The 13824-nt window shown below is 49.2% G+C and overlaps 1 protein-coding gene across 1 annotated transcript; it reads left to right on the top strand.

Moving 5' to 3' along the window:
* The first annotated feature begins 1571 nt into the window (after nucleotides 1-1571).
* On the top strand, nucleotides 1572-3842 carry LOC119434805 (rho GTPase-activating protein 39). The gene is made up of 2 exons (XM_037701862.2): nucleotides 1572-1906; nucleotides 2800-3842. Exons 1-2 carry the CDS (start codon nucleotides 1668-1670, stop codon nucleotides 3128-3130), a joined length of 570 nt encoding a protein of 189 aa, XP_037557790.1. The 5' UTR covers nucleotides 1572-1667; the 3' UTR covers nucleotides 3131-3842.
* The last annotated feature ends 9982 nt before the right edge of the window (nucleotides 3843-13824 follow it).

Here is a 13824-nt window from a genome sequence, read left to right as displayed (position 1 = left end):
CTTAATTCAATCGTACTGAAATGTCCCAGTAAAACCATACACTACTATGGAAAGAAAACTTGTTTGAATTGAACGCGAAAACATGCTGCCTCGGTTAATTCGAACCCCACTGACCCTAACTGGCATCTCCTCACGCACACAGTTGTTACTAAAACCCTGGAAACACAAGAAATTCATTAGGCGGCGCTACTTCTTTAGTCTCATTTGAGCGTTTGGTGAGCACCAATGACAGTATTGGAAGTTTGTGGGCCACTCACTGACAATGACACTGTCAGCAGCGTGACACTCCAACACTGAGAAAGGGGTGTGTGAATACCGAATAGTAGAGTTCCAACTGAACATTGAATCGAATCAAACAAATAAAAAAAGAAGTTGAATATTGAATTGAATATCGAGTATCAGAAAAATTTTCGAAAAATTTTATGCTTACAAATTTTGGCCAAAAAAATAAGTGCTTCACATGCTCGGGAGTCTCCTAGCATTGCGTAACAAGAATGTAGCAAGCTATCCATAACCTAGGTACATAGAAATCAACATATACAATGCAATACTCTTATTAAAAGGAACACCAAATCAGCCTGAAGTCGAGGGTCTGGCGAAATCTCGTCTGGTCGAGAAGAATCATGGCGAGAACAGGAAAAACAATGTCAGTTAAAAAAAAAAAAGTCAAGAACGGCAGCTAAGAAAAAAAAATTCACCTTAGTCTCATGTTTTCTTATCTTGCCAAATTAGTATTTTAGCACTTCTACTATATGAAGGTCTGGAAAATATTTTATTTTCATCAATAGTTTCGATTGACTGGAATCAAGTGCTTTTTTTTTTTTTTTTTTTGCTATGAAACAAACGAATTAGTGACATTGTACTGAAGCCAGTTTTCAGTTTAATATTGGGGCTGTGGCTTGTGGTACAATCTTTCTTTATTGCATAGAAAGTTTCGCTGTCCAGTTTTTCTCCAAAATACAAAAAGGGCTGTCTCAACTTTACAGCAGGTAAGGCTGCCCGGGTAAGGTAAGCCGGGGCAGCCTGTCTGCGGCGCGCTCGGCACTTCTGCTCCGAAAATGAAGTGAAACGCTTGCTTAGGCGGCATCGAGCACGAGGGGTCCCGTGGCACGTGCGACAGCGACATTGTGCGGCTCTCTACACTGAACATATTGAATATTCGAAACATCGAATAGTAGATATTTGATTCGTGAATCAAATTATTCGAACATTCTCTACTCAATTTGATTTGGTAATATTCAAGTATCTGCGCACCCCAGTTTAAACATCTCGACACTCTTCGTCGCGTGCCACTTGATTTGCACTTCAAGAGGAAGAAGCAAAAAAACTTGGAGACTATTTCAAGCAATAAAAAGGACTTGAACTCGTTCATTTTGCCACCATTCTTTAATTCGACTTTTCCGATAATTCAACCGAATGTCGGGGTCCCACAAGGATTGAATGAATGGGATTTGGCTGTATCGAGGTACGATTGCGTGTAATCCAGCCAACTGCTGTTCTTAGTCGTAATGGCCCCTGCTTTGTGAATCTTTCGCCACGAATTGTTATGACTGAATGAGGCCCTAGATGACATGTGGAGAGATCCCGGGGCCCGTGATCGCTGAAAGTGTCAAGAACTGCTGGCCTTACTAATCCACGCTACTGCCTCTCCACTTGCGCAGGCATACATGGGTGACCGCAAGTGGAAGGCCTCACCCGAACAGGTGTCGGTGGAGATCGCCACCCGAGGTTGGAGCCAGGCGGCACTGCGGGACGAGCTCTACATGCAGATCTGCCGGCAGACGACGGACAATCCGCGCGCCGAGAGCCTGCTGCGTGGCTGGGAGCTCATGGCCGTCTGCCTGGGCATCTTTCCCCCATCGGCCACCTTTCGGCCCTACCTGGAGAGCTACGTCCAGCGGCACCGGTGGGTGTCGTCGATTGTGCATGCTTTAGTAGACAGCAAATACGCAATATCAATAATAATTGGTTGTTTACTGACATAAATGAAATAGATAAAGGAAAAAGGAAGGGGAGGAAGTTATTCCTACTTTAACGGTCTAGCGCAGTGTGCTGACAGATGCAGATCTTTAGCACAAAGCGCGAAGCTTCCTGTGTTGCGCTGCTGAGCTCGAGGTCACAGGTCCATTTTTAGCCACGGCGGCCGCATTCCGAGAGGGCCAGCATGCAAAAACGCTCGTGTACCGTGCATTGGGCGTGTGGTAAAGAATCCAAGGTGGTCAAAATAAGTCTGGAGTCTCCCACTACAGTGTGCCTCATAATCAAATTGTGGTTTTGGCGCATAAAGCCCCAGAATTCAGTTTTTGAGGCTTCCTGTGAGTGCTCCAAGGTTGTGTTGCACTTGTGCAGCTATGCCTAAGAAATCTTGCATGAATTATATCAAAACTTTGCGTATGTCAGACCCGTGCGGTGAGCACAATGGCTGCTACAGTACTGTATTTATAATGGAGAGAGGTGGTTTGATGTATGTTTTAACCCCATAAAACTCAAACAACATTCCACCCATGAAGAAAAATTAAAAGAACTTCACCTTTATTTCTGGCCAGGGTGAGTATAGTCGTAGAAAAAAAAATAACAGTTCAATGTTTTTTCAGTAAAATCTAATTAGTATAGGAAATAAATTATTAGTAATTAGTTTCCTAAACTACCTACGACTGAAAACTTGACCCAGCATATCAAAAAATGTTTCTCTAGGCTTTTGTGTTAACTTTACCGTGCTTAGATCAGAGTTTGGAGGTGTCAAATTGAGCGAAATGATACGTTGGGCTATGCGGGAGTTAATGGTCATGCCTTGCACAGGGACGACATGGCAGTGGGCGCCTATGCCGGTGCCTGCGCGCAAAGGCTCGAGCGCGGCGCCCAGTGTGGACCAAAGAGAGGCCTCCGGCGGCCCACGGCCGAGGAGGTGGCCCAGTCGCGGGCGCACCTCTTCCGGCCCTCCATGTTTGGCAGCCGCCTGGAGGAAGTGATGGCGCTGCAGTGTGAGCGCTTCCCCGACCGTTGCCTCCCCTGGGTGCAGACGACCCTGTCGGAGGCCGTGCTACGGTTGCACGGAGCCCAGACGGAGGGCATCTTCCGTGTGCCGGGAGACATCGATGAGGTGCGTTTCTCTTCCTCTGCCTTCGAATAACTTTACATTTATGTTGTGAAAGGGCATACGAGGGTTTATTGGCCAGTTACGTGCTCCTAAGTTCACATACTGCGTGATGCGTGTAGTTGAAAGTAAAAATTCAAAAGTAGAAATTCCAGGTCCAACACCATAGCCATAGGTGGCATTAGCTAACAATCTAATTGCTAGACCTAGCACAAGTCTTGACCGAGTCCTGTCACACAAGCCGCTTTAAAGCCGTTTATCCCTAGAGCACTTGCACTTCTGCCCATCTCCGATCCTTCTTTATACAAACGGCAAAGGACTGGAACGAACTGCCTCCCCGCATCGTGCTGCATTCCTATTCTGCCACTTTCAGGAATTGTATTGAAATTAGTAGCATGTAAATTTGACCCACACCTCATGTCATACCCCTTAACTTATCATGCATCATGCCTTTGAGGTAACAAATAAATAAATACTAAATAGTACACGTACACAAATACACAAGGAAGTCGAAGAGAGTACAGCCGCCACACAGCTTAATTGCACTTGCAATACAGAAGATGTGGGCTTGACTCCCAACTGCAATGTGTTGTCTTTTTGTCCACTTTCATTTTTGTTGTCCTTATTATACAGGCAATGTGCGATTTTTTAAACTTCCTAGGGGATGCGAAAACGTCCAAAAAATTGGGCAGTCCGAAATAACTGCATGCCCCTTACTGACCCCAAAGGCTCAAATCGTCACAGGTACATAGAAAAAGGCTCTGAAGGCCTGCCAGTACACTTATTAGGCATGTAGGTGTTCGTGCTGTGACAGAAGATGGTGGGCGCACACTTGTATAATTAAAGAATACATACTGTGTCCCGTGTCAATTGGCCCTTTCCTCTACTGAAATGCTTCACCGCAATACATTGCGTATGCTTGACCACGTAACACTGCTGTACTGCGGCGAAGCTGACTTTTTGGGAATCGGTATTATGCAACACGTCGTGCTTTCCGTGCTTTGAAGCCAACGGCGAGGATGACAAAGGCAGAGTCGGCGCCACTGCCGACAGTGGCAAATTCTTTCAATGAAAAAGTCACAAGCCTGCGCGGCACACACAGCACAGTCACAGCGTAAGCTGGTTGAGCGGCGCAAGAGTAGCTCCAATTTCGGCACCAAGCACAACAAGGTCTTCGACGAGACAAAGTGTATTCGCCTCGATTTTGACGAGAACGATCTGAACTGTCCGCATGGCGTCGACTGCGAGCTGCGGCTGTAATGCTCTCTGCACACAGTTTGCTGAGCCCAATGATGCCTGGTTGTAGCCGCGCACGTAACTCTACGATTCGCTTCGTCAGCAGTGGTTCGTACATTGCGAGGAGATGCCATAACGTGTACCAAAGAGGTACCCAGAATACGTGGCGCACATCTTACATCTGGATAGCTTTGATTGCGCGCCTCGTCTGAATCGCATCTCATCGCACGTGGCAGTTGCAGGCACGTTAACTACAGTTAAACCCGGATATAACAAAATTGACAAATTCCCGAAATACTTCGTTATAAAGAGGATTTCGTTATATGCAGGTTCGGCACGAAAATTCGAAAAAGAAACGCTTACCGTATTTACTCGATTCTTACGCGCCCTCAATTGTAACGCGCACCCGTTTTCCTTTTTTGTCGAAGCACTCATCCTTGGAATGTCACACCAGGTACCGGATGCGTGGACGTGTGTCGTTTCGCACAAGCGCGAGGCATCGGAAACAGAGCGAGCATCACGATGGCGTTGTAGCATCGTATAGTGTTACAGTAGAACCCCGCTGTTACGTTCCCGGGGGCTGCGTTTTCCCGGCTGTTCGTTTTTGGCCGGTCCCGGCACAGCTCTCATAGAACCCAATGCATTGGTAACCCCGCTGTTGTGTCGCAACTGTGGGACCGTTCCCGCATCATACGTTGCGAACTGCCGCCCTGCGCCGGCCCGAGCGGCCATTTTGACTTTTCATGTCGCTTGGCTTAGTGGCTTGACGATGGCATTGGCCGCCCAAAGTGCCGGGGGCGACAACTATGACATATTTTCGGTTTCCGCCAGAAAAAGTATGGCCCTTGAGATCCGTATTTGCTACATAAAGATGGTGTATATGACGCGTTGTGGCCCTAAAATTGGTTTTGGCTCATAGATATCCCGTATAAACTCCAAGGGTGATAACGCAGTCGCCGCGCGCCGTATGCTGTATATGCGAGTGAAAACGTGCGAGGGGAGCCGACGACCGCTATTGGATATGGGAGTGTCGTGGTCTATCCGAGTTCGACGTCAAACTGCGGGTCTTGCCTACGCAGCCGCTGCTACCAGTTGTTGGGGTTGAGGACGGACTTGAAGGCAGGAACATGTTCTCATTGAGAACAAAGAGTACAGGGTTTATTTACATTATTTACATCACGAGTATGAGAACAAGACGGTACGTCTCATCAGTCTAGCTTGACTGGGTCGGAGCACACTACATCGAAGCACTGGCTACATCTCAGGGCAGATCGGAGAGCACTCGGCAGATGGGAGAGCACACTCGATGGCCCCCAAAGTCTCCCTTCAAACCACTCTGTCCAAGCTGCGGTCCCACCATCCTCCAATCGGAGCGTCGAAAGTCACCGATGGTCTGCGTAGAGGGCAAGGGTGCGCCTAATCCCCCGGCGCCTTAGTTGCCCGACCACATTCGGAGAAGTGCCCTCGGGCACACACTGCTCACTTCCCCAAACAAAGGAGGGGACACTCGTGGACAGGTGGCTTCGCACCTGACTTGAACTGACGCCTCTGTTCCTGGAATGGGCCAGCTGGTCTGTCGAGCGGCCGTGAGAACGCGTCTACTTTTGCAAGAGTCTCCTCTTCCTATAGTGTCGAGACACGTACTCTTTGTAAGGTGTAGAGACATGGTGGCGCCGCTGATCTTTTCCCGGCGGGACGGCTTTTCAGCCTCCCACTGGTCGCCGAACGTAACAGCTCCTCCGCGGCCCGGAAAATCTCGACCGGCCAGCGCTGACAACCGCTGGTCAGGAAGAGAGTGGCTGGTGACCAAGAAGATGGCTTGGCATTCTGCAACAACTGCAAACTCGGAATGCCTCCAACCATCTCACAACAACCGGCACGGAAGAGTCGATCCCGGCAACACAGTACCACTCAGCGTGCAAACGCCCGGAATCAGCTGTTTAGTTCACCAGGCCTCATACCAAAATTTCAATGAGCCACTCAACTGGGGATTGCAAATTTCGACCCCAAAATTTTGTGCCGCCAAAGCGAGCGCTCACGTTCCTTTGAGTTCAACGAAACCCGACTGTCGCGCTGCACGAGAGCAAAGGCATACGTAGAGCTGAACCAGAGGCTCTAAACAACCAACGCTTCAGCATAACTTCCGCAGCCTATCTTCACGAACAGCCTGTTCATGCCCTTATCACAGTGGAGTACTTATCGCACCTACTGGCGCCACTGCACAGCCTCGTGAACTCTAAGGATACAAAATCAAATCGCGCTGATTTTGCGCTCCCTAATCGCAACGCATACTTGCGTCTCACGCAGACGTTTTCTTTCCCTATTGTCTTTGCAGGACACGCTGTAAAGAACAAAAAACTAAACTTGCGTAATTTACGCACTCACAAGAATTTTACAAGAAAAGCCTGCCAATAACCTGTCAATAACTGCTTCCACGCACGCTTAATAGAAAACACAGAACACTGCCGCCCCGAACACACACGAGCGACCCAATCTAAAACGTTCCGTTTCTTTCCGTCCACACAGGACACGCGCTTTCTCAGTGCAAATTATGCACTCACTGAAAACACAACGCGCCTAACCTTAAAAGAAAATTTTACACTTTTAATGAAGGGTAACTGATACCCGCGCACATTACAATAGACTTGTCAACAAATGACCTTGACGCTTCAGGTCACTCACAAAAAAAAAAGCCTAACTACTTATTAATGAACACCTCGCGAAACTAAAGCTTTACTGAAATCAAATCTTTCAAACCTCGGAGCTTTTCAAAAGAAAACAAACAAAGCTCAAAACTTACTTATTGTAAGAAACTCTAATTTCCAAATCGCGAAACTTTTAAATGCTCAAAAATAAACAAGCAAAACAAAGTGTTTGTTTCCGCGGAACCTTTACTTTTTTTCAGCTTGTTCCGATTGCTTACGACGGACTCATATTTTGAGCCGCACTCGAGGTGTTCGCGCCCTGAAAGCTATTCTGGCCATCCAGGAACAACAAAAGGCCTGACATTTCGTCAACTCTTTCGAGACTTCACAGTCCCCTGCCAATTTCTGTCCTGGCGACACGCTTTCAAAACGACCGCGATTGACCAAGTCGCGTCTCCCTATCACCTCTACTCGTACTGCCACCTTGTGCAACTTCGCACTGCATGCTGCACCCCGAAAAAAACGACGGAACGACGGGGAACATAATTGCCCGGTGCCCTTTGTCCGCGTTCGTGCAGAGCATGCTCCTTTGACGATTTTTAGCCGGCGGCTCGGACACGCTTTAAACGAAAACGCCAATCGCACCTTTCTTTTCTTGGCGCCCCGCTCACGCATGTTGACGCCTTTCACTTTGCTAGGCTGCGTCAAACTCGCGACCGCATTCCGATCATTACGACGCTTCTTTCTACGGCGCCTTTTCTTCAAACTCACTTTTGAGTCATCTGCTCGCGCCTCGTGCTGACCGTTACGTATCTCCTCTGTCCGGATCTCTGTCTTACCCGCACAGTCTGAGCGATTTACTATTAAATCATCTCCCTCTATGCCCCGACTGGCGGACAGCTCGACCGACTCTGGAACAATGCAGCTGTCTTTATCCCAGCTACGCAACTCGGACTCCTGCGAACTGCCCTCTACTGCATTGTCCAGCTCACGCTGTGCATCGGCACACAGCTCGTCGGTCTCAATCGCTGTCTCACCCGCACAGTCCGAATGATTCGTGCCTAAATCATCCCTTTTTTGGCAACCTAGACTGGCAGACAGCTTTACCGATCCCTGAACCATGCGGTTGTTTACCTTTGAGCAACACAGCTCGCAATCATGCGAACTGCCCACAACCGCATCGTCCAGCTCGCACTGCGCATCGGCACGCAGCCCTGACTCGACCTGGGTGCTCGTGTCTGTCGGGTCAGCAGTGCCCTGTTCCTTGTTAACGACCTCGCTAACAACTCCTGCGACGCCCACACACCGTGACTGTGCCAATTCATTCACAGCTGGCCTAGCTGTCTCTACAGTGCTCTGTTGGCACAGCACCTCGTCGCTCTCACTACGGCCTTCAAAGGCCTCTGTCGCCACTAAGGCATCGTTAGCAGCTAACACATTAAGTTCATCTTTGAACTCGCTGCTAACATCAGAGGTACTAACCTCTTCGGCTCTTGGCAAAACCCTGCTAGCGACTTCCTCCCATTTTCGCTGCCTCCAACTTACAGATTTCTCAAGCCACCGATCTCTTTCTTCGATTGACTGCTGCAAACGTCCAATGTGTCTCTCTACCGATGCTACATACTCCCTGCTTGCTTCCCTTTCTTCCGGACTGCATTTCTCCTGCGAATATTCTTTTCAATTCCTCCCTCTTTTCTTCCTGTTCCTGTCTAATTTTTTCCTGTTTCTGCCTAATTGGTTCCTGCTTCTGTATTTTGCTTAGAATTTTGTTACCGAGATGTTCGATGATGTACAAATCATTGTCGCTTTGGAGAATGGTTTTACGAATCTCTTCTTCCGCTAAGTCCTCCTCTACGTCTACCTCGAGCTCTTCACACAACCACAACAGGCCAGCTCTCGTCAAACTCACCAGGACCATGGTCGCTACTTTTAAGCTTTGGCTCTGCTGTCACACATTACTTGCTGCGCTACCCACGCAAATCAGAATTCTCAATCAGAATACAAGTAAAAGATCCCCAGCGACTCAATTCTACACAAACAGAAATTAAAGCCTGGTAAATCCTACAGCCAAAACCAAACGCTTACCCACAGAAGCAGCACCATATCACCAGTCCTTCTCCGCCGTATCCAGTCAGTTGCAAGAGGTGGTCATTCCCAAGTCGCCTCCAACTTGATCAGGATACCGGTCGGTCACCACGTCCATCCCAAGATCCGTGAGGTCAATCTCACCGCTGCACACTAGTTGTTGGAGCTGGGGTCGTCGTGGTCTATCCGAGTTCGACGTCAAACTGCGGGTCTTGCCTACGCAGCCGCTGCTACCAGTTGTTGGGGTTGAGGACGGACTTGAAGGCAGGAACATGTTCTCATTGAGAACAAAGAGTACAGGGTTTATTTACATTATTTACATCACGAGTATGAGAACAAGACGGTACGTCTCATCAGTCTAGCTTGACTGGGTCGGAGCACACTACATCGAAGCACTGGCTACATCTCAGGGCAGATCGGAGAGCACTCGGCAGATGGGAGAGCACTCGGCAGATGGGAGAGCACTCTGCAGATGGGAGAGCACACTCGATGGCCCCCAAAGTCTCCCTTCAAACCACTCTGTCCAAGCTGCGGTCCCACCATCCTCCAATCGGAGCGTCGAAAGTCACCGATGGTCTGCGTAGAGGGCAAGGGTGCGCCTAATCCCCCGGCGCCTTAGTTGCCCGACCACATTCGGAGAAGTGCCCTCGGGCACACACTGCTCACTTCCCCAAACAAAGGAGGGGACACTCGTGGACAGGTGGCTTCGCACCTGACTTGAACTGACGCCTCTGTTCCTGGAATGGGCCAGCTGGCCTGTCGAGCGGCCGTGAGAACGCGTCTACTTTTCCAAGAGTCTCCTCTTCCTATAGTGTCGAGACACGTACTCTTTGTAAGGTGTAGAGACATGGTGGCGCCGCTGATCTTTTCCCGGCGGGACGGCTTTTCAGCCTCCCGCTGGTCGCCGAACGTAACACCGCGTCTAATCTCGCACGCGCAAGAAAAGCAGGGAGGAAGCGCGCCTTCTTCTGTTGCGCTCGAGGCACCAGCGAGCGAGCGAGGGGGGAGGGATAGCGGGGCGGCGTTGTACTGTACTCTGGCATCAACTGCGTACTGCGCGGCGGCGCGCGGTCGCACGGGCCGTATCTTGAAAGCGATCTGCGTTGGGGCAGAGTGTAGCAGTGTAGGTGTGTCGGCAGCTCGTAGCTTTGTGTAGGTGTGTCGGCAGCTCGTAGCTTTGTGCGTGCTGTGTGTTCTCGGCGCTCAGTTAGCGTTGAAGCGATAGACAACAGCACGAAGGTCACTTCGCTCGCTTCTCCAGCGGCGCTTCCACACGCCGCCAGCGTTTGACAGCGCGCGTCCGCGCTCATCGAGTGTGATGTGTCACAGCGTGTACCAACGCGTCGGCAACATCAACTGGAAAAGGAGAGAGTGCCGGCTTGGCGGGCTAGGCCAGCTGCAGCAAGCAGCAGGATCAGGTTTGAATGAAGGGAGGGGGAAAGGTCACGCCCGCGGCGGCAAGATCGCTGGGTCGAAGGATGCAGGCCCGCCTCGCACACGTGCGCTCGCTTCACATTCCGTCGCGGCGGACAAGGTGCTTCTGGTTGCCGCTCGCGCAAAAATGGCAATATTTGGGGCGAAATCTCTAGGCTGTCGGAGGGGGAATTCGTTATATCGAGGGCGTCTCCTGCTGCCACTTCGTTACATAGAGGTCTCAAATACATGTGCTTCTATGGAGTAATGGCGGGGAATAGAAAAACTTCGTTATATCCAGGAATTCGTTATATGGAGGTTCGTTATAAGTAGGTTTAACTGTAGATGGCGCCATGATACTGGCGGAGGCTCGAGTCGTCTGCGCCTGCGAGGCGCAGGGCGCGTATAAAGGGAGTTTTTCGTCTCCGTGATAGCAAGCGCTTGTGTGGCTCAGTGCTAAAGTATCGGACTCCCACGCAGCGGGCCTGGGTTCGATCCCTACGGAGAGCGGGTACTTTTTTTCGCATTTCTGGCGATAGCAGCTACGGGGCAGTGGCGGCATCATCGCGACCAGAAACGGCTATTGGAATGAGCCCATAACAGCTTATGCTGTAAAATATGGCACCAAACTGCAGGAAGCTTGGTAACGAACGTCGAAGCAGCCAGGCCTAGCGTCGCTGCGGTGGCTATGGCTGCCAGCTGATCGGCATGCAAAAGCACTGGTTCGACGCTGCGAGATAACCAAAATGGCATTAGTTGTGGCTTCGATTAATGCCATTTTGAATCTGCGGCAGAAAGCCGGGAAAGGGTGGCAAATCGGCATGAAGCACCCACATTGCTTTAAACCCTTACGTATTTCAGACAAGCAGAACTCGTCCTAGCAAAAGCGTCCCCTACCCGTTTTGGACGAGCGGAGCTCGTCCTGCCATAATAGGTTCACCTCTTGAGTGTTCAAGACAAGAAGCGCTCGTCTACAGCTTAGATTGCATGTTGCCCACCAGATGGAAGCACTTACTTGACGATTTCGGTTTCTCCTGCGGCAGGAGCGCTGTTCTTTTTTTTTTTTTCTTAACATAGCGTCCGGTGGTGGCGACACAAGCATAGCTGGCCCGTCACCCCGAAAAAGAAGCTTTTCATCTTCGTCATCTTCTTCCAATGAAGATGATTCAGATACTGATTTTTATCTTGTGTCCGGAAGTGAAGAAGACAGCGATGACGCTGAACTGAGCAATTCTTCTGGTGATGATGAAAATATCTCTGAAGCAAACATTGCGAGTGCTCGGCAGTGGGTGCAGCTTGATGTAGACAATAGAACTAGACAATACAGAACAATAGATAATAGAACTGCATGTAGAACTCTTATGAGTAGAACTCCATGTATATGCATACCGCTTACAGTGCAGCCGCGTGAGACGAAATACCGGTTATAATGCGGCTTTCACAGGAAAACCCCGCCGACAAGCGCGGTAGCAAGCATGTTTCTCAACGAGGTGCGCTCGCCGATGGGAGAGGAGAGCAATGAGGGCGATGTGGAATAGGAGCATGAGACGCGGAACAAATGAATGAACAGGAAAAAAAAGCAAAAACTGCATCGGCGCGATGCGGGCGCACGGTGGTCGCCTAGGCGATGAAGAAGCCTTTTGCTCTGCTGGTTATCAGCGGTGCACTTCGCACTCGGTCGCACGCTTCGATTCTCGGATGCACGCGGCTGCTTGGTCTACATGTTTTGCATATGTGCAGGCCTTAAAAATCGTTGTTTTGGTTACAGTGCGGTATTGCTTATAGTGCAAATATTCGCGACTACGGCAACTTACGTTATAAGCGGTCTACATTGTACTTCGTCTTGTGCAGTTCCACTGTAAGCTGTGTGTGTGTTTACTGAGTTCTAGGAAGGATGAACGGGACTCATCACAAAATACCACAATATAATAGAAAGCATTTGTATGAACTAATGCTTGTTGTTTTTATACTACTTATATTACACCGTGCTGTAATGGTGTACTTAACAAACCCTCAGCTAACATTGTCTACAGCGGAACCTCATTCGTACAATTTTGAAAAAAAAAATGCAAGAAAGGATGTGTACTAGCCGGGAAAACAAATGACCCAAAAACTCACCCCAAAATTTGGCAGACTCTACATACTGCGAAGCAGTGTACAAATTGTTGCAGCAGAGATGCCAACAAACGCCGAGCTAGTAGGGCCCCAAGACGCGTGTTGTAATTTTTTTTAGGCTTCGGTAAGCTTACGTTTGTGCTCCTTGAATTCGGCCTGGCTCAGCAGCTCCTTTTTGGACTTGATGGATATTCCGGACTTCATACATGCACCGTCAGGGTTTCCCATAGAGCTAATGCATTCTCACGACCGATTTTTCAAATGAATTTAGGCCCCAAAGTTCGATTTTTCTTTAGGCAGGGCATTTTGGTGGGAAATTTTGACGTGCCCACTCGGTGAGAATCATTGCGGCACGAGATGCCAACACGCATAGAGCCTACGCCGTGGGGCCCGAACAGCCTGACACATGCATTGTTTTTCTATTTCATAGTGTTTTAAAAAAGACAGTGGTGGGAAACCAAAATGAAATCGAACTGGTGGACGACGACAAAATACGATGCCACCGGAGTGAAACATGACACTCACTTCGCGCCGTCCGCAGCAGGGAACGGCAGTGCGTTTGGGTTACTGCCTATTAAAAGTGCGCAGTACGCTTCCAACGACACTACGCCACATGCGCTGCGACATAGATAGGTGAAGATGCATAGGGTTGATGGCGATAGGTCTGAATGCGGCATGCGACGACCCGCGAGGAGATTTGCTGGTATTGGAAGAGGAAAGGGCATTTTCATGTGACGCAGGCTTGCAAGTGCTGCAGGGAAGCTGTTGTGGTGAGCGCCTACTGCTCTTCATCGCATGTGTCTCTCGTTTCTTGTTCACATGGGATCTTGCAGCTGGAAAACTTATCATGCGATTGCAGTTTGGCGATGTACTGAACGTTGGTGCCGGAAGATTGTGTTTTTGGGAACACATTAACCGGCAAAAAAAGTGTAACTTTATTCGATAGTTTTTTGTGTTCTCGATAGTGCCGATAGCATCGGCACCCTTGAAATTGTACGTAACGGGATCATATCAATAAGGTTCTACTGTAATTAGCAAATGACATGTATAATCCCGCATTTTATTTTCCCTCGGTTGTTTCTTCTATAACCCACTACCCTCTCTAATGTTTTCTGGCATTAGGGTGAGAAGCGGGTTACAGAAATAAAATTTTTAATATATCCAGCCCTGCACTATGAGTGGTTACGTTATAGCAGGGATGCTGTTGATCGAAGCACTGAGCACCCAGACGTTGAT

Source organism: Dermacentor silvarum, unplaced genomic scaffold, assembly GCF_013339745.2.
Source record: "Dermacentor silvarum isolate Dsil-2018 unplaced genomic scaffold, BIME_Dsil_1.4 Seq25, whole genome shotgun sequence".
Classification (NCBI taxonomy): Eukaryota; Metazoa; Arthropoda; class Arachnida; order Ixodida; family Ixodidae; genus Dermacentor; species Dermacentor silvarum.
The sequence above is the reverse complement of the archived record's forward strand: the minus strand, read 5'-3'. Positions and strand labels throughout refer to the sequence as shown.

Coding starts and splice junctions, on each gene's coding strand:
- LOC119434805 (XM_037701862.2), top strand. CDS start 1,668: ATGGGTGACCGCAAGTGGAAGGCCTCACCCGAACAGGTGTCGGTGGAG. Junction 1,907..2,799: donor AGCTACGTCCAGCGGCACCG/GTGGGTGTCGTC, acceptor TGCCTTGCACAG/GGACGACATGGCAGTGGGCG.